This window comes from Cupressus sempervirens, chromosome 5 (genome assembly GCF_028749045.1).
Source record: "Cupressus sempervirens isolate cs-2001-9-10 chromosome 5, ASM2874904v1, whole genome shotgun sequence".
Classification (NCBI taxonomy): domain Eukaryota; kingdom Viridiplantae; phylum Streptophyta; class Pinopsida; order Cupressales; family Cupressaceae; genus Cupressus; species Cupressus sempervirens.
The window spans coordinates 944,601,489-944,622,900 of record NC_143122.1 but is presented as its reverse complement, the minus strand read 5'-3'; the positions used below and the strand labels follow the sequence as shown (position 1 = coordinate 944,622,900).

Sequence of the window (21,412 nt, the reverse complement as noted above, 5' to 3'; positions counted from 1 at the left end):
CCAAAAGATTTCATGCTTTTGTAAAGTCTCTAAATGTTCTGCATTTAATCCCTTTTCTTCAAAATCTCAGTTACCCATCCCTTCCAGAATCATCTTTTCATTTAAGACTTTCAATTCATGTTCAATTCTCAATTTTTTTCCAAAGATGCTTTTGAGAACCACTATATTCCACCTTTACAATTGCTCTTCAAAAACTTGTAATGATTTAAAGAAGATAAAAACTTTGTTACCTTCCCATTGTAGTGTCGTTGTCCAACTTTTGATCAGATCACTGAAGCCTTCAATATGCATCCACATCTTGTCAAATTTGAAAGGGCGTCAACTCTAGAGTTAGACCTTCCATAATGCACAAGTAAATTAGGAAATGACCCGACCCAGTTATCGCAAGAATGTAGGCACTTAAATCCCACGATATTGTAGCCCAATTACTCTCTATTAAGAATCTATCCACTTTTTTTGCAATGTTGGAGATGCCCTATCTTTTGTTTGTTCAGGTGAATTCCCCTAAATAGAATGCCAACTCAGACAAGCCATTACTTAATCCAAAGTTACTAAAGTTTCTCTATTTGGCAATTTCCCAGCCCAATCCACCTTTTTGTCAACTAGTCTTAAGATAGAAATAAAGTCTCCCACCTAAACAAAACGTGTGTCTTTCCACTATTAAATGTCAAATAAATTGAACCGAAGATCTAGAAGGCCCGCTACAGATGTTGGTTCATAGGCATTAATCAAATCGAAACCACCATTTAACTACTTAGAAAAAACCCAAACCCATTGCCATGATTTATCTGAGGCCATTACATTAATGTTTATAACCCTAGGGTTCCATAGCATACCAAGTCCCCCGAAAGCTTCCTAAGCTTCAACAAGAGAACACTGCCAATTTCGAAAGTGCCTAGAAAATCCCAAACGCTCTTGACCATTTAACTTCAACTCTTGTAACAAAACAATCTCTCAGCATGTTTGATCAAAACATCTCTTGATCAATCGATCTTTTTCCGAGGCACTACAACCCCTAACATTCCACAAAAGGACCTTCATTGCCCCTAGGAAAAGGACGGATACCCTTTTCCCAATCTTTATTTGCTTTGATCTAATGCACAACAAACTAGTTACAACTGGGTTGTGACTTACATTCTGTCACACTTCTATTTCTCTCCCCCTTGCATTTCCCTTTCTTTACAGAGGATTGAGCAATAGCTCTTTTACCAAAGACTTTCATCAACACATCTAGGTTCAAAAGCTTCACACCACTCCATTATTCATTTGTGGTGTACTCAATCTCGTAAATGTTGCTTTCATCCTTTTCCATAACCTTAGCAAATTCCTTCTAGGTTGAGTTCTAGTAACACAAGAATGTCTTTGAAAATAATAGTCAAACACGTCATTTTGTGATCCACTGAGAGCTTGAGCCAATAGGTCAATAGAGCTGATCTTAGGGGATATAGCAACCCTTGCAGAATTTCTGACCTGAAATTGAAAAAGATCTTAGCTAGAGCCAAAGAGGTGAGGGAAGAGTGCCTAAGGAATAGCATTCTCAAAGAGGGATAGAGTATCCTTCAGAGGAGAATCAAGAGATTTTGAACATTTTAGAGAGGAGTTAGATGTCATAAGGTCATGGGTAAGAGGGCTAGAGGGTGAGGAGGAAACCAAAGCAGACTTTGGTGGGTTGAACAAGGAGGGAGGGGTCCAAGGAATAGAGGTCCCTGTGTATTTTGAAAAAACCCTAATTCTAATGGTCACATTCTGGGAAGGCTGACAATTTAAAGATAGTTGCAAATTGTCCAGATATTTAAACTGGGCCTCCACCAAGCTCTCTTGATAGAGGTCAATCGGTCCTGTCAATATCTATAGGAACTCAAGATCCTCATGCCAGATCTCTCCTTTTTCAGCAATAATCTGTTGAAGTTTACTTTGGAGACCTTTACCTTTTGTCATTGTTGTTCATTCCTCTAAACAGTGTACAGCCCCATTGCAGTATTGACATGAATGCAAAGATTCTTCAACTTCCACCTGCTATCTCCAGATTCCATCCCCCATCACAAGTGCTATCATTTATGGAAGAGGGTGTGCAGCCTGCCATAACATACACTTTCTTGCATACATACTGAAGTCTTTTGTCACTACCACATGATCCATCCTCACAAAAGTTCCAAGTTTATTGCCAATGACTGGCAATGTATTTTCATTGCAGTGTCCATGGAGCGGGTTATATAGTCTTACCCAGATGGGAAACTCATCAATAGTTTCTGTTTTTGGGTTGAAGTTTGGCATCCAATGCTTCATGTAGAATCTTTCACCATCCAGCATGTAGGGTCCATTCCCTAGAATCCACTCCTTTTCTTTCCTATCATCACACACCACCAAATAAAAACCATTGCGTAGAGTTTTGATCACTCTTCCCCTTCCCCCCTTTGAACATCACACCATTGTCTAATTTTTTTTAAGGTTGGCTATGGGTTGCTCCATTTCATAAACAAACCTTTCTCTTGCAGATCGTTTATAGAAACATTCCATTTGTTGTTAACTATCAAAACTTTGACAACCATTGAGTGAATGATTGGCGGGATTTGTTCAAAAGGTCATCTAGCCAGGCAAGGGGCTTTTGGATGCCAAAAGTTTTGCTCCAGCAACTTGAAGTTGAAGGGTTTTTCCAGACGGATGTTTAAATACTCCCAAAGGTTGCACTATCAGCCATCATGAAAATTAACCTTGTTTTAAGTAGTTTCCTTAACAGGCGAAGAGAGTTTCACTCCTCACCTATAATGCTAACCATTTCTGGGGATCAGCTTTCTGTGAGAGTTTGAGGATCCCCACCCCTTCTCTTGGGCATACTGTTTGTTGAAAGGCCACCAACGCTCCGTACAACCCCTGTAATTCCAACCTCCATTTTGAATGAAATCCTTACCAAGGCGTCACTCACGTTCCACCATTTTTCCAATGTGTAAACTTCAATACAGATTTCTATGACAGTACTGATAAATGTATGGTTTTATTTTCAGGTTCAATCTCTGCTCATAAAGGACCTGATATGCTCCACAATATGTATAATGACAATGCAAAGATATTGATAAAAGTTTCTTCAAACTTCGATATTTGTATTACCTCCGATCTTCTCGCATTAATTGATTTCGATGCTTGCAATATCGGGCGGTAACAACATATATACAAGGGTGATCGGGTATATGGGTGAATGGGCATGTCTCCACATGACCATTCACCAATATACCCAATCAGTGGTTTGATCACACCCGATGTTTAATTATAGCAAAACTAATTGTTTCAAAGACTTAACAAAGCCCAATGCAAATCGATAATGATCAGAATAGAATGTGATCATTATTGAGATCCAATCTCAGATATAAACAAAATATATATATGCACAGTCGGTTCTATATACAGTGATCATCATGATTAATGCAGATTACATTTGTTATATATACATATCAATATGCAAATCATATTGATATATATATACATGAATATATTCTCATATGATCAGAGATATTGTCTTAACCGAAGCTACATGTTTTAAGACAATGTCATAATCCAAGGGTTTGTGATATTGATCAATGGTATTGGTTAAGTATAATACTATCAAATGATTTAATTTTGTATATTTTGTGCATTTCTTTGCATTTACATTATATAGACATTTATATATTTTAAAAATATATATAAATATAAATGCATCTGCATCCTCCAAAAAAAATTCACATCCAAGGACCCAATTCTTGCATCCACGTCTTATCAGTAGTTAATATGTGTGTGTGTGTGGGTGGGTGGGTGTGTGTGCAGCTTGTAATATCTTATCTTTGCATACGGCAGTGATTCAATATCCAATCCATATTATATCATTGGCAGATAGTACATATCATAAAGATAACCTTGATAATTATCAATATAAATAGACTTAATCATCTTGCATATTTCCAATTGCCGTATTAGGGATAGCAGTGATATAGTTATTACTTTTATACATAAGCACTCATAAGGGTTATCTTTGACTATCAGTTACAGTGTTAAGACTTAAAGGAAATTGGTCACTTGCAACCGAGCTTGCAAGGTAATTGTACCTCTTTCTCAAGTTAAGCAAAAAGGGGACATGACATGCAATTTCGTGAAAGCTTCTTGAAATGGACTGATGATAATTATCAGTGATCACACTTCCGGGACTGCACATAATCAGTTTAATTTCATTTCTGATTTACGTAGAGTGTTTGATTTCATTTCTAATTAACTCTATATGCTGTACCTTATTATATTCATGAAATCATGGACGAAATTTGAAACCAACCAATCAGCAAAACATTGTTGTTAGCTTTCAAACTTGCAAAACGTTTACCAAAATAATTCAGAGATACACATAACAGTGTTCAGTGACCTCAACACGCATACATACAAGGAGAATCCAGCAGCCCAATGGAACATAGAGCTAGGAACCCGAAACATGTTGGTGAAAAAGTGGCACAAACAGGGTTGGCTGATATTGTTTTGGAGGTGCTTGACCTCAAGGAGCCCAACAATTCAAGTGATGAGGAGCATGGCATGGACTTCGAAGATTATTAGAGATATTAAGCCATTGACCTGTTCTAATTTGACATTTTGAATATGATATATCTGATACATTTTGAGTGACCTCAACACGCATACATACAAGGAGAATCCAGCAGCCCAATGGAACATAGAGCGAGGAAGCCGAAACATATTGGTGAAAAAGTGGCACAAACAGGGTTGGCTGATATTGTTTTGGAGGTGCTTGACCTCAAGGAGCCCAACAATTCAAGTGATGAGGAGCATGGCATGGACTTTGAAGATTATTAGAGATATTAAGCCATTGACCTGTTCTAATTTGACATTTTGAATATGATATATCTGATACAAACATGTACCACTACCCTTTGCAATGTTTTCATTGTTCAATGCAATGTTTTAAGTTACTGGTGTTTTGAAGTTTGAATTGCCATTCCTTTTTATATCAAAATGTCAGGTATTATGTCTTTGCACTGTTAACCCACTCCATCCCCAAAACTAGGCCCTTGGTCCCCCTGTCCATTAAACTACCCCCAAACTTACCCCATCACCCCATTCCAAGACTCTTTGGAACCATTTCCATAAGAAATCTCTGGAACAACACCGATTCTTACTGATGAGGCTAAATATCTCAGACAGAAAGCCAGAACATTATTCAATGCATGAATATTTATAGAAACCATAGAAAATGATAAGCATTTAATATTTGCCTGTGCTTCATTGTTTTATCATTGTGAACACTAAAGTTTTGCAAAACAACATTAAAAACTTACTTCTTCCAACTCTGCAACAGCGTTATCAATCCCTGCAACATCTTTAAACATAACTCCAGTTGTTCCCTGGAAAAGTAAATGTTATATATTTATAACTAAATGACGTAACTCCAAACTCATTGCATTTTTTAAAAGAGAATCACAAGAAATTGAAAGCAGAGATTCCTCGTCGTAATTTCACAAATATTATGAGGAATTATAACTTACCTCTACCCGGGCTTGAGGTTTCGATTGTGCAAACTCAAGAGCTGTCCATATATCCTGCAGGAAGGGAATGGTGAACAGTAGTATCTTGTTTATGTATTGATAAAAGATTCTCAACCAGAGATGATTAAAAATAGCATGCCACATAAGCATCCAGATATATTTAGAAACAAAAATTGGAAAAGCTTACCCAGTTCTTCATGTCTCTTGGCCTCCTAATAATAGTATATCTTATAATAACAGTCATAGCTGCAACAACAAATATTATAACTCCTGCTGTCTGCACCATCGATAAAAATTCTCTCGAAAATAGGAAACTGATTACAGCAAACAAAAGCTGGAATCCCCAGAACAATATGGAGTACAAGGGTTCTAGAAAATAGCTCAATAGAATGTTGGCAACAAAAAATAGTACACGAAATCCAGGTAGTACAGGCATTAGAGTAAATTTAACCACAAGGTACCCGACTTCAAAAACAATTGCTGGTAAAATGCCTCCCACTGAAAAGGCAAAAGCAGTTATCACACTTGTTAACGTAGTCAGTTCAATCAGCAGTCTGCTTGAGATAGAGAGTGCCACAGGATGAGGCATTGCAGGGGGAGGCACTACATAAGGCTGCAAAACATAAACAAAACAATAAGAAAATGAAATTAAGGTACTAAATAAATTTAAGAGTCCAGAAAATAACATACATGACTATTGTTGATCCATATGACAACAAATACATTCAGATCCTAAATTTCTTCATTGTTCACTTTGATCATACACCAACGGAAGAATGATAAATATAACCATAAGTATGTGTATGGTATCCCATAGGACCAGTTTAGAAGAATGACAAAGATAACCATCAGAGTGTGTATGGTAACCCGTGCCGCATTCAATGAGGTGAAGTATCAAAATTACCAAAAAAAATAGAAATTTGAGCCAACCAGCTCCCCCTCCAAAGCCAGTTGGACCCATATAGTTCTTGCAAGAATGTTTCTCCATGCAAAACGGAATAAGCATGGAATAGTACCCAACGCATAGTATACAGAGACTGAAATGATTAATTTTATTTCATTGTCAATTGCATTCTATGGTTTTGGAAGATTCACGGTATCTTGTCTTCATTGAACTTAGACAATGCCAAATAAATCATTTATCATGCAAATGTGTCCATTGACCCATTTTGTTCCAATACCAGTTTAATTCAGTATTATTTATGTATTTTGTAATCAGACCTGTTAATTTATGTTCTGTATTTCACTGTTAGTGTTGAAAGTCGTCAATTTCTTATTAGATGGCCTAGATCTCAAACATACAATTCATAATCTTAAAACCTTTGCAACAAAGGAACATCAATCAAGATATTGAGCTCTCCTATTAGGACTAGCTGGACCTTATTCATGTTCCAATGATATGCTGTGGTGATTTGAGATCTCAGTGTGCATCTATAGGGATGGGATCTCATTTCCCACATATCACTTTCATCGGCCAGAAAAACAAAAGCAGCACTTATGATTACTCATAGCAAAAACATTCCAAGCCTAGAACACGGTCTAGCAAGTCTTTAAAATATTATATTTATATTTATATTATAAGTATAATTATATTATATTCTTATTATATGTATATTAAGAATATAGTTAAATATTATAATGGGACACTTACATCAACAGATTTCTGATATATATTTATTATTAATATAACATTGCATTTACCTATAATGTATTGCAATGAACTACAAATACGTGTCCCCTCACCCCAAAATCCACATGTTTCTCAGACATGGACGCTTCGGAGACAGAGACTTGGGCTAATCATCCCTGTGTCACACTGCCATCTCTGTCGGGACACTACTAGGATGTCAAGATAGCTCCCAGGATCCTTTAACAATCCAGGGTGCCCAAAACTTTCTCGCGGAGCCCAATCAGCAACTCCCAGTGAAAACAAAAAAAATTAATGAAATTGTCAAAATTACCCCATTGGAGGCTCTACCCCCCACAAAATGATAAGCTTGTGAAAATGACCCTGTTGGAGGTTCTGTCCCCTAACCCACTCCCCCCCTGCAAGGTGCACTGACCCTTGATGCCAAGCCTTTGCCTACCATTGTTATAGTTAATGCAATCACAGCCATGTTTTTTATATTTATTAGTTTGAACTGCACTTAGTATGTCAAAGCTTCACTTGCAATTCCTATACTTATTTGTGATTTCTCCCAAAATTCCAATACTCTACCCACCATTGTTGATGTCAGTGAAACATGGAATGCCCCCCACCCAAACTGAGCCCCACATTTTTGAGAAGGGGACAGGTCATCCACCTGCTATCCCACCACCACCACTGGGACATTTGGACATATCAAAGATGGCCAGGAGTCTCTAGGATGTCTCATAAATGCCTAAGAGTCCTTTGAGTGTCTGAAGCACTTCTTAATGTCTCATATCCCCAAACATCTGGAAGGTGTAGCTTTTTCAAATTTCTGAGCAAACAGAAACTCCACAAAAACCACATATGCAAATCAAAAAACCGGATTTTACTTAAATCTCAAACAGATCTCATGTAAAATTAGTCCACATGCAAATAAGAACAATGAAGAGAAACTATCTCCTTTCTCTCGAGTTTCTATTACAATCTAGGTTCCAAATTACATAATGTAACACAAACATTAAGAGGATGATGTGAATAATGGGAAGGTGATGTCTATTAAACCCCTTAATTTACATTAGGAAGGCGAAAGAGGGATCTTCATGCATAACCTTCCTAAGGGCCCAACTTAGATGAATGGTGTAGAATGATAAGTTAGGATGTCTCCACAAATGCTACAGTTATACAAGTGTCAAATCCTAGAACCATGGATGCATTATGTTCTTGAATGCTTGTGCAAGGTAGATGAATGAAGATGTAATATATAGGGTAAGGTTTAGACTAGAGGTCCTATACCAAACTGATATTAACTGCTGCAAACTGGTTGTTTACCATATGGGGTAAATAGATTAATGCATACAAACAATAGACAAGAACATGTAACAGCAGTACTCCATTTATTATTCACATATATGCCGAAGAGATTACATAGTGCTTCCAATGATGATTACCACAATGATCTCGGATGGTGTACATATACCTTCCCGAAGGGGCCCATCGGCTACATAACAATTACCGACTACATGCTAATCTACCCGTCGGCTGTTTTATAATTTTACTAACAACATCTCATCCCCCCCAAAAAGAAAAGTGGTCTCCAGAAAACAATTACAAAATATCCACCCATGCCGCTTTCTCTGCTTCAAACTCCTGGGTACACTAAGCCATGTGTCGTTGTACTACCTTCAACTAGACGATCAGCTCCTCTCGAGCTCTATATGCATCCACTAAGACAGCCTCACGTCCAACACCTACACCGAGTGCCTCAAAACGTATCACCCCTCTCGAAAAGCTTGCTCCGGTGCTCTCTCTACCTCTAGTACACAGACATTCTATGCCTGCAGTAGCTCCAGGTCTAATCAACTGATAACACTTCCCACAACTGATAACTACACCGGCTGGGGGTCTAGGAGGCATCGCCCCCGACGGGGTCGAGGGGCAGCGCCCCTACGGGGTCCTAGGGCACTCTCAAACACACACAAAACTCCATGGAACACACCTTTTTTGTGATTTTCTTCCGATCCCACACTCTTTCTGGCAACTACTTATGTTTTACTACCTATTTATGTCTTTCCCTTCCCTTGGGCATCATGCGTTATTCATTCTGAACATTTTTTATTTGTCGTCGTCTTTTCTCTTTTTTGGCTCCTTCCTCTATTTCTTTCTACTGTACGGCTACAAATTTCCGTGCTGAATGATATCTCCTCCTGTGATTGTCTTAGCCGTCTAGTAAAGTGGCTCACTATTTGGTGTACGAAAATGGCTCTTTCTTTATTTCATGCCTTGGTCGTACGCTTCCCCTTTTTTCCTTTTGATTTCTTCTTTATGGCCGTACAGTTTGTTCTCTTTTCTACTAACCCATACCGTACGGTCCTCCTTCTCCCTTTATATTCTTAGACCGTACAGATCATCTACCTCTCCTTCTTTGGCCGTACTAACTTCTCCGTAGAAATGCAGCGTTGTATGGGTTTTATTTTTTTGCTTTAACTTGCCTACCGTACGCCGTACGGCTTTTGTGCTCTTAGCATACGGAGTCTGTGCTTTGCTTCTTTTTCCACCATATGTAGTACGGTCTATGCTTTGCCTCCTATCTTTCCCAAATCACCATACAAACTTTTGTTCCTTCACCTTCTGGTACCGTACACCAAATGAGCTTTGCCTTCCTTCCAATCCACCGTACGGTTCTTTCACTGGCACCTTCTTCTGTTCACCATACGACCAAGTCTTGTCTCTCCTTTTCACCCTGCTTTTCTTGTTTTCCCTCTGTTTCTTCTTCACCATACATCGTACGGGCCTTGCTTTTTACCCATTTCTTTTCCCTTTCTTCCATAAGGACTGACTTTAATATGGTTGCCTTGCCACTACTAGCCGTACTGCCTTTATTTGCATCTCCACTCCTTGTCTCCATACACCACAAGTTTTAATTGTTCTGCCCGACCGTACGGTGGCTTCCTTAAATCGTTGTACAGTGGCATTAAAAAGAACATCGTACAGTGCCAATTATATTTTGCCGCACGATCATGAAACTTACTTAAAACGTCATACGGTGATCTACAATTTTTTATTATTATTTGTTTTTTTTCAAATTTTATTGCACCTTGATATTTGCTGACGATGGAACAGGTCGCGCATGATATATTTTCAACTTGGAACCGTTCACCGTTTTTGAATTTTTGTGCCCGTCCAATGTCTATAGCTTTATTGCTCCGTTATCACGATATGGTCGGACCCATTTGACTTTAAACTTCCCCAGTTTGATTTTGTTCCGTCCGTCATACTTCAACACTACCTATCCTCGTTGGAACTTGTTCAGTTTCAGGTGTTTATCATGCCACGCTTTGCACCTATTCTGCGTCACCTCTGTGGCCCATTGTGCCAATAGCCACTTCTCCTCGAGTTTGTTCAAATTATGCAACCTTTCCCTCAGGCTTTCCATGTCACCCAACTTATTCTCCAGCGCGATCCTCAGACTCAGTATCATAAATTCTGCTGGTACCACTGCCTCCTATCCAAACATCAACTGGAACAATGTGTCTCGTTGTCACCCTGTATGTTGTGCGGTATGCCCAGAGGGCAGAGGGTAGTTTTTCCTCCCAGTATTCACCTTCGACTGCACATGACTTGTAGATGATTGCTACCAGGATCTTGTTCATAGCCTTAGCCTATTCATTTTCTCGTGGGTAGTACGGGCTTGATAAGGAATGATATATCTTGAGTTCTGTCGTTAACAATTTAATGACGTGATTGACAAAATGCCCTCCATGATCACTCATTATCTTAAGTGGAATCCCATACCAAGTGATTATTTGTTCATATATGAATTTTGTTGTACTGACCGCTGAGTTATCCAATAGAGCCCGTGCTTCCACCCACTTCGTTAAGTATTCCATAGCTATGACTATATATCGGCATCAGCGCATTCGGCTTACTCTAAGGGGTCCCACGAAATCCAATCCCCATCGTTCAAATAATTCTTGTGCATGTGAGGGGTTAAGCGGCATAAAGTCTCTCATTAGCGGCTTTCTAGCCCTTTGGCAAGTGTCACACCCGACGACCCATTCGCGTGCGTCATTGTACACTGTTGGCCACCACAGTCTTCCCAAGAATATTTTTTGTGTTGTGGTATCAAGTCCCATATGTCCTCCTGCTGAACCCTCATGTGCTTCCTTCAACACCCCCAATATTTCCTCCTCTAACACACACCATCGCAAAATGTGATCAAGCCCTATTTTGTACAGTAATCCATTAATCAATTGAAATGTACGGCTCCTAATTACTAATTTTCGCCTTTCATTTTGTGGCATCTCCTTCGGTGGCTATCCCGTGGAAAGGTACTCCCCAATACTCGTGTACCATTTTGGCAGTACTACAATTTGAAATAATTGTGCATCAGGGAAATCATCATTCACTCCATCATTTGGTTCACCTATTTTAATTCGCGACAAATAGTCTGCGCTGACATGATTCTTCCCGAGCCGTACAATGATCTTGAAGGTCAATTCTTGCAACAAAGTAGCCACTGGCTGATTCTGCCTTGAATGATAGGTTTATTCACTAGGTACAACAGAGCCTGATGGTCTACATAAAACACCAACGGTGTCGCCAGCAAGTAATGTCGAAACTTCTGCACTGCATAGACCATTCCTAGGGCTTCTCGTTCTGTTGTACTGTAGTTCTGTTTTGCTTTTGATAGTAGACGGCCAGCAAAATATATCAAGTGATCTAATCCATGGTTACCTGTCTACGCCAAAGTTACTCCTATTGCATAATTAGATGCGTCCACATGAACATGAAATTCCTTATTCCAATCTGGGTACGCCAATATAGGTGATGTGGCCAATTGTACCTTCAACCCTTCAAATGACTCATCCTATTCTTTCTCCCATTTGAACGGTTCCCCTTTGCATGTCAATTTGTCCAACAGGTATGATATTTTGGCAAAATTCATGATGAATCTTCTAAAATATCCTATGTGTCCCAGGAGTGACTTTAACTCCGTTACATTTGTAGATGGTTGCATTTCCATCATCACTCTAACTTTGTCTAAATCTGTTTTAAATCCCTCCTTACAGACTATATGTCCCAATAATTTTCCCTCCAGAACCATGAATCTGCATTTCTTTGGATTTAAGGCTAGTCGCGCTCTTCGACATCTTTCCATGCATTCGCCCGACGCCGCCAGATGTTTGTCTTTGGTGCTGAATACGGACCAGTCATCCAGGAATGTTTTGAAATTTTCAACAGACATTTTGTCGAATATGTGCAATATGATTCTTTGGAACGTAGTCGGCGCATTGCACACGCTGAACAACATTCAGTTGTATGCATACACCCCGCCTTCTACCACAAATGTCGTTTTAAGTTTGTCCTCTTCTGCTATGCAAATTTGATTATATCCTGAGAACCCGTTCATAAATGAATAAATCTCATGTCTAGCTACTTCCTCCAATATGATGTCTGTAAAGGGTATTGGGAAGGGGTCCTTGATTGTTACTACATTGAGACATCTGAAGTCAACACATATCCTGATTTGGGTGGTGTCCTTCAGGGATATGACTATGGGTGACACACATTCACTTATTTGAAGCTTGAAAATAATACCGGCCTCCAGCATTCGGTTAATTTCTTTTGTAACACATGCTGCATAACTTTTATTCATCCTGTAAGGTTGCTTCTATACAAGCACTGCACATTTAACCAGCGGAATGCAGTGAACACACAGCTCTGGCGGAACTCCTTTCAAATCCTTATACGGCCAAGCAAATACATCTTTGTATTCCAAAAATATTTTGAATGCCCTTGCTTTTAGTACTAGATTTCAGTTATCCCCCACCAGTATGTTTTTTGGTTCGGCCTCATCTCCCAAATTCATAGTTTGTACTGTGGTTTCATCATATTTTATCGACTTCCCCTCATCAAATACATGTGCAAGTGTTTCATCCAGCAGTGCGTCCCCTTCTTTTATTTTTCTGAATTCTTTTGGAAATCCGTCCCCGTTGTTCCCTTTCTCTATTGTTAGTATGTTGCAGCTCTGAAATAGCTCATAATTCTCCATTTGCTAGTGAAATAATCCATTCACCGAATCCAAATCATCGTCCGTCGATCCACCTTCCAACCATAGGACTCCCTCCTGATGTGGTTCGGTTCACTGCTTTCCTTCATCCTCTTCGTCGAAATCAAATGATAGGGCTTCTTTGCCCACCATTTGCGTGTGTAAGTCAATAATGAATTTTCATCCTTTGCTTTCCAGTGATAGTGTATTATTCTTCCAATCATGCTTAACCTTTGCTTGTATGAGCCACCTTCCGCCCAGAATAGCGTCATATCCTCTCCTCTTTAGCAAGATGACAACGAAATCATGTAAAAACAGTTGTGTTCCAATAGTCACTGGTTGTGCCATCAAGAAACTGAGAGGTTTAATGCCATGTTGGTCTGCCGTTAGTAATTGGAATGTAGGTGGCCACAACATCGATTGTCCCAACTTCTTCCAGGTTTCTTCTGGTAGGACGTTCACCCCTCAACCTCTGTCCACAATTGTGTCTAAAAGAACCGTTTCTAATATGCCCATCTCTACGACTGTCAAATTTTGTCTTAATGTGAGGGCTAGCAGCATTGGGTCTGATGTACTTACTCCACTTTCCTTTTCCCTTCCATGTTCTCCCGATGGTTTGGCAATTGGAGCAATGTTTGTGAATGTTGATCGAAGTTGAGACATTGTGAGCAGCAAACCGTTTATTCTGACTAGTACTTCAAGTTGTAATATATGTCGTACGATGTTTTGTTCTGCGCAATTCCTTGTTGAGGTACCGGTAGTGTCCTTCAACTGTGATTTCTCTGTCTGCGTTGCTTTCTCAATTTCTGCCCGCACTTCTTCCAATCTCTTCTTTTCTTCCATCAGGTCGGGGTACAACTTTTCTTGTTTAGGGGCGATTGCTAAGACTTCTTTTTCGTCCATGCCAATGCTGATCAGATTCACTCCTAATTTCGAGCCCTTGGCATCTTCATGATCTCCAGAATGGCACCATCGGCATAACAACTTTGGTGTATTCGCTGATGTACAGTTTCGTGCAAAGTGGCCCCACAAATTGTATGCTCGGCATTGAACCATTGGGCGAAAGTTCGCATCGCACTAAATTCGGTTGTGGCCCCCATTATTATTGTTGATATTGTTGTTGATATTGTTCTTGATATTGTTGCTGGTATTGTTGTTTTGCCCTCTTCTATTATTTTTGTACCCACCCGAAGTGGCACCATCATTACTTGTGTTTGCTCCCTCCTGATGCGGAAGCCTCCTGTGTCAGGAGCACTTGTTGATGCCCTCTTGTTTTCATATTGAAGGGGCATTTCTTTGTGGAATGTCTCATAATTTGACAAATATCACAAAACTAGTTTTTCAGAAAGGATCCCTTCGTGTGACTTTCTATCTTACATTCCATACACCATAGCTCATTTCCCTTCGTCTCTTTCCGCATATTCTTAAATTCTTACATCATTCTGATCATATCTTTCTGGAGAGCTCAAACCTTGTTGCTGCCCTTTTCGTCACCACTGCTATCTTCTTCCGAAAACGCGTCATTTGAGTCGGATGAGCTACTTTTCTTCTTCTTTTTCGTTTTCTGTTCACTTTCTAAGTTCATTGCCTAATTGTACGCTTCGATGTATCATGATGGCGGCACAATCTTCATTTTCTTCCTTAACTCCAAGTGTAGTCCTTCAACGAAACATCGCTTTTTCAGCCCATCTGTCAGCTTACTTTCCATTTCGTTTATTAATTATTTTAGTTTTCTAGCATATACACGGACTGTTTCATTTTTAGCTTGCTTTGTGGTGTAGATTTCTGCTACGATCTCATTGTCGTCTCGCAACAATTGAAATTTGGCGATAAACTCCTTTTTAACTCCCGCCCATGTAGTTAATTTTTGGGGATCAGCGTCAGCAAACCAATCAACTGCTACACCCCTTAGTGTTGCTACAAATTGTCGGACCCATTCATTTGTGTCGGTTAAGTCATTCACCATCCAAATTGTTTCACGTCTTACTGTAATATCCCCTTTTTAGCATTCATAGCATGATGTTGTCGTTAGCCTATTTCCCCACGTTCCCGTAGGCTAACTAGGACATTAAAGAGGCTTAGAGGCCATTTGGCCTAGATAGTTTCAGTTGCAGGTGTCGTCAGGAAATAATGGTTCAAGATGTTCCTGACGGTGTATCAGGAGGTTCCCGACGGTGTTTCAGGATGTTCCCAACGATGTATCGGGAGGTTTCCAACGATGCATCGAGAGGGTTCTGTCAGTGTATCGGGATGTGTGCCGTCAGGCCGACATATATCGAGATGTATCCAGAAGGTTCTATTATTACAGTTGGCATGTTGTATGCGGCCGACGGATACCTTCGAGAAGGTTCCTCGGACAGTATTTATATTTCCCTTCGGGATCATTGTAATCATCAATACCTCATGTAATATCTTGGCATATGCGAATAATAAAAGAAGTGTTCGAGTTCGTGTGCACTATTTGTATGCAGTTCTTAACTAATCTATGCCGTAAACATTTGGCGTCGTTGCCCGATGGACCTGGAAAGGCAGGAGAATGAAGAGTAATGCCGAATCAGCTAAACAAGAATAAGAACAAACTAAAGGACAAGGACGAAATACGCACAGCACGTGGCGATCTGATTTTGGCGCAGCAAGCCGAACGAAGAAAGAGATTCCAGAAGATTGCTGCCGACGGACGCAGAAGCGCGGAAGCATTGTTGGAGGAGACGCGACAGCGGGTGGAATTGGTCGAAGAGGCAAGGGAGGAGTTTTTGAATTGGTGTTCGCCGAGGGAAGAAAGTCCAGACGGAAGAGTCTCGACTCTCACGGCTCGGAGTGCCGAAGGAGCAAGAGCGTGGAGTGAACTCTTCGTCCAGGATCCACTTCCAGAAGGAACAGATTCACTTAACGGAGACCCTTCTTCACCAAACACAGCTGTCGGGATACCAAGTGTGAGCGTCGGGATACCAAGTGTCAGCATCGGAATACCAAGCGTGAGCATCAAGATGGCAGGACAAAAGGAGAAGTTACCTAAATTTGATGGTGATGGAGCAGCTGATCCCATCAGACATTGTAAAACTTGTGAAACGATTTGGAGAGCTAATGGCATAATGGATACAAATGAATAGATGAGGCAATTTCCGGCAACCCTACGGGGTGTTGCGATTGATTGGTTTACTGATACTGATCCACAAAAGTTAAATAGTTGGGATAACATTAAGAAGGAGTTCATCGCCGAATTTCAACTCCTGCGCGATGATAATGAAATTGTAGCGGAGATATTCAATACTAAGCAGGGGAAGAATGAAACAATACGAATCTTCGCAAGGAAATTGAAGGATTTGATCAATAAGATCGAGAATAAGCCAGCTGATGGGTTACAGAAACGATGGTTCATTGAAGGCCTTCACCCAAAACTGCGAAAGAAGATGAAGATTGTGCCACCATTGACATACATTGAAGCATATAACCGGGCAATGAACTTGGAAAGTGAGCAGAAGACCAAGAAGAAGAAGACTAGTTCATCCGATTCAGATGACGACGCCTCTTCAGGAGAAGATAGCAGTGATGATGAGGATAGCAGCAAGAAGGTTCGTGCCCTTCGGAAAGACATGATTCAGATGATGAAGGAATTCAAGAACATGAACAAGGAAACTAAGGGCAATGAACTATGGTGCACGGAGTGCAAAAAGGAAGGCCATACGAAGGGATCTTGCCCAAAAGAGCACTATTGCGAGATCTGCCAGATTATAGAACACCCGGTAAAGGAATGCCGGTTCAATTTGAAAACAAGAACACCGCAACAAGTGTTCCTGACACAGGAAGCAACCCCGTCAGGAGGGAACGGGAACATCAGTACGGAAGGTGCCACATCGGGAGGATACAGAAATAATCGGCGTGGTCAAAACAACAACAACAATAGTGGTAGCAACAATAATGGTGGAAGAAGTCGAACCCAGTATGATGCGAATGGCCGACCAATAGTTCAATGCCACGCATGCAATCTATGGGGTCACTTCACCCGAGAATGTACAACGGCGAACACACCGAAGTTGCTATGCCGATGGTGCGGACCTGGCGATCATGATGATACTAAGTGTCCGAAGTCTAGAGTAAACTTGATTGTCGTCGAGACAGACAAGGAAGAGGTTCTAGCTATCACACGGAAGCAGGCGAAGCTCTACACTGACCCGACGGAGGAAAGGAAGAGACTGGAGGAAGCTCGTGCAGAAATCCAGAAAGCAACACAGAGAGAACCGACACACCTGAAGGACACACCTGGCACCTCTGTTCGGAACTGTGCAGAACAAAACATTGTAAGGCAAATCTTGCAAGCCGAGGTACCCGTTAGGATCAATGATTTGTTGCTTATTATGCCTCAACTCCATACGGCACTCACTAATACAGCCCCGATTGCTAAGCAACCGGTAGAGCAAGAAAAGGAGAAACAGGGAAACACAAGTACAATAGACCCAATGCTATTAGCTCTTTCATCTAGATGCTATTTGGCGATTGTCGAAATGGGCATTCTCGGAACTATGTTAACGGACACAATCGTGGACGGAGGGTCTGGTGTCAATGTGCTGCCAGAGGATGCCTGGAGGAAGTTGGGGCAGCCGACATTGTGGCCACCTACCTTCTAGTTGTTAACAGCTGATCAACATGGAATCAAGCCATTGGGAATACTCACAGCACAACCAGTGACAGTTGGAACACAACCATTCCTGTTGGACTTCGTGGTGATTCTTCTAAGACGAAAAGGGTATGATGCTATTCTAGGTCGGGGGTGGCTGATACAAGCCAAGGCAAAGCACGATTGGAAGAAAAATACTTTATCGCTCGAAAGCAAAGGCCGGAAGTATGTTATCGATCTGCACACTCAGATGGTCGGGGAAGAAGCCCTATCGTCAGACTCCGAAAGGGAAGAAGATGAAAAGCAGCAAAGCATGGAACCAGATCAAGAGGGAATTCTACGACTGGAAGGAGATGATGAATTGGATTCGGTAAATGGTCTCTACCATTGGCAGATTGAAGATTATGAATTGTTTCCGAGCTGCAACGTATTGACAATAGAAGGATACAATAATGATGAATTCCCAAAGGAGTTTACTGAACTGAAGGAAGGCGATGCGTCACTCGATGTCACCCCGGCACATAAGTTCTTTGAAGGGGAACCCATCAAATACAACGAAGTTGCATTACAGACCATGAATTTGGGCGATGAAGCCGAACCACGAAACATACTGGTAGGAGACAATTGGGACCCAGTACTAAAGGCAGCAGCATTCAAAATATTTTTAGAGTATAAGGATGTGTTTGCATGGACATACAAGGACCTGAAAGGAGTACCGCCGGAGTTGTGCGTGCACCGCATTCAGTTGATCAAAGGAGCAATACCTGTAAGAAAGCGACCCTACAGAATCAACAAAAATTATGCGGCACGGGTTACGGAGGAAATCAATCGAATGTTGGAGGCCAGCATTATTTTCGAAGTACAGACCAGTGAATGGGTATCTCCGATAGTGATTTCACCGAAAAAGGACTCCACTCAGATCCGAATATGTGTTGATTTCCGATGCCTAAATGTCGTCACCATAAAGGATCCGTTTCCGATTCCATTCACAGACAGCATCCTGGAAGAGGTAGCGGGACACGAGATCTACTCATTTATGGATGGGTTTTCCGGCTACAATCAAATTTCCATCGTAGAGGAGGATAAGCTGAAGACGACATTTGTCGTAGAAGATGGGGTATATGCCTATAATTGAATGTCGTTCGGTCTATGCAATGCACCTACGACATTTCAACGAATCATACTACATATTTTTGATAAGATGTCCGTCGGAAACTTCAAGGCATTTTTGGATGATTGGTCGGTGTTCAGTGCAAAGGACAAACATCTAGCAGCATTGGGCGAGTGTATGGAAAGGTGCCGACGTGCGCGCCTAGCCCTAAATCCGAAGAAGTGCAGATTTATGGTTCCCCAGGGCAAGTTGCTCGGACACAGTCTGTAAGGAGGGACTAAAGACAGACCCGAACAAAGTGCGAGTCATATTGGAGATGCAGCCATCCACCAATGTAACGGAGGTAAAATCTTTCCTTGGACATATAGGCTATTATAGACGCTTCATCAAAAATTTTGCCAGGATAGCATATCCACTGGACAGGTTGACGAGCAAGGGAGAATCATTCCGATGGGAAAAAGATCAAGATGAAGCATTTGAAGGGCTCAAAGTAAAGTTGGCTACTGCACCCATCCTAGCCTACCCGAATTGGAATAAGGAGTTTCATGTGCATGTTGATGCATCTAACTATGCGATCGGAGCAACTCTCGCACAAACTGGTGGCCACGGGTTGGATCATCTGATCTACTTTGCCAGTCGGTTACTATCAAAAGCAGAACAAAATTATAGTACGACCGAACGGGAAGCATTGGGGATGGTCTATGTTGTACAAAATTTTCGTCATTACTTGCTGGCTACTCCGTTTGTGTTCTATGTCGATCATCAGACCTTGTTGTATATGATCAATAAACCAGTCATTCAAGGAAGGTTCAGCCGATGGTTACTCCTCTTGCAGGAGTTTACCTTCAAAATCATCGTACGACCAGGAAAGAAGCATGTAAGGGTCGATCATTTATCACGTATCAAAACAGGAGAACCGGCAGATGGTGTGAATGATGACTTTCCTGATGCATAGTTGTTCCAGATTGTCGCACTACCGAAGTGGTATACAAGCATCGACGAATACTTGTCCACAAGACAGTTTCCAAATACCATGCCATCAAATGAAAGACGGAAGTTAGTGATACGGAGTAGAACATTTCAGTTGATTAATGGACTGTTGTATAAAATAGGACCCGATTAGATCCTCAGGCGTTGTCTTGGAGGAAGAAATTCCACGAGTACTGAAGGAAGCGCATGAAGGACCGGCCGGAGGACATATGGGCCCGGACACAACTGCACGAAAGATACTTCTAGCAGGATTGTGGTGGCCAACGGTATACAATGACGCGAGAGAATGGGTTGTTGCATGCGATACATGTCAGCGCGCGAGGAAACCCTTGAAGAGAGACTTCATGCCTCTGAATCCCTCTCACGCCCAGCAGCTTTTTGAATGATGGGGGTTGGATTTCATAGGACCCCTGAAGATGAGCAGAACCAGAAGGTGTCGTTACATTGTGGTCGCCACGGAGTACTTGACTAAATGGGTGGAGGCGCGTGCACTACCAGACAACTCAACGATAAGTACAGCACAGTTTATTTATGAGCAAATAATTACTAGATACGACATTCCGTTACAATTAACAAGTGATAGAGGCGGACATTTTGTAAATCATGTGATCCGACTACTTACCACAGAGTTCAAAATTTATCATTCGCTATCAAGTCCGTACTACCCAAGAGCTAACGGACAGGCCGAAGCTACCAACAAAATCCTGGTATCAATTATATATAAATCCTGTGCAGTCGAAGGAGAGGATTGGGAGGAAAAATTACCTTCTGCTCTGTGGGCTTACCGTACAGCGTATAAAGTTACAACAAGACACACGCCGTTTCAATTGATGTTCGGGCAAGAGGCTGTAGTACCAGCAGAATTCATGATACCAAGCCTGCGGATAGCGCTAGAAAATAAGTTGGGCGACATGGAAAGTTTAAGGGAGCGGCTGTAAAAACTAAATACGTTGGAGGAAAAGCGATTGTTAGCACAGTGGGCCACTGAAGTAACCCAGAATAGGCGGAAGGCGTGGCACGATAAGCACTTGAAATTGAGTAGGTTTCAGCCCGGACAGTGGGTGTTGAAGTACGATGGCCAAAATAAGATCAAGCCGAGCAAGTTCAAAGTTAAGTGGGTCGGACCGTATCAGATTCGGGAAGTAGGAGACAATGGAGCAATAAAACTATGGACTTTGGATGGACAGGAAGTGCCCCAGGCGGTGAATGGCTCAAAGCTCAAGGTATACCATGATCAGAAGAATTTTGTGTGAGAAAATGACCGTCGGGTGTCCCCGTTGTCGTTGCAGACCGACGATGCTGACGGTAGTCAAGAAAACTGACTCTGCTGTTCAAAAAAAAAAAAAGAGAGAGCCGTACGGTGGTCACCGTACGATCCGTACAGCAGGCTATTTCATGGTACCATACGGCCGGCTATTCCATGTCACCGTACGGTGTTATTTGTACAAGAGCATTAAACGTGAAAAAAGGCCATTTGTTGTGGAGTACAGTACAGTCCGTACGG

At 41.3% G+C, this 21,412-nt stretch overlaps 1 protein-coding gene across 2 annotated transcripts in view; it reads right to left on the bottom strand.

Moving 5' to 3' along the window:
* FTSHI1 (FtsH extracellular protease family) overlaps positions 1 to 21,412 on the bottom strand; it is a 189,419-nt gene that overhangs the window by 100,528 nt on the left and 67,479 nt on the right. The window contains exons 4-6 of one of the 2 annotated variants that reach the window (XM_089833041.1): positions 5,701 to 6,126; positions 5,514 to 5,567; positions 5,307 to 5,372 (exon numbers count right to left, since the gene is read on the bottom strand). In XM_089833041.1, the coding sequence (XP_089689167.1) occupies positions 5,307 to 5,372; positions 5,514 to 5,567; positions 5,701 to 6,126 (546 nt within the window). The remainder of the gene's footprint in view (positions 1 to 5,306; positions 5,373 to 5,513; positions 5,568 to 5,700; positions 6,127 to 21,412) is intronic. The other variant, XM_089833042.1, reaches the window with a different exon arrangement.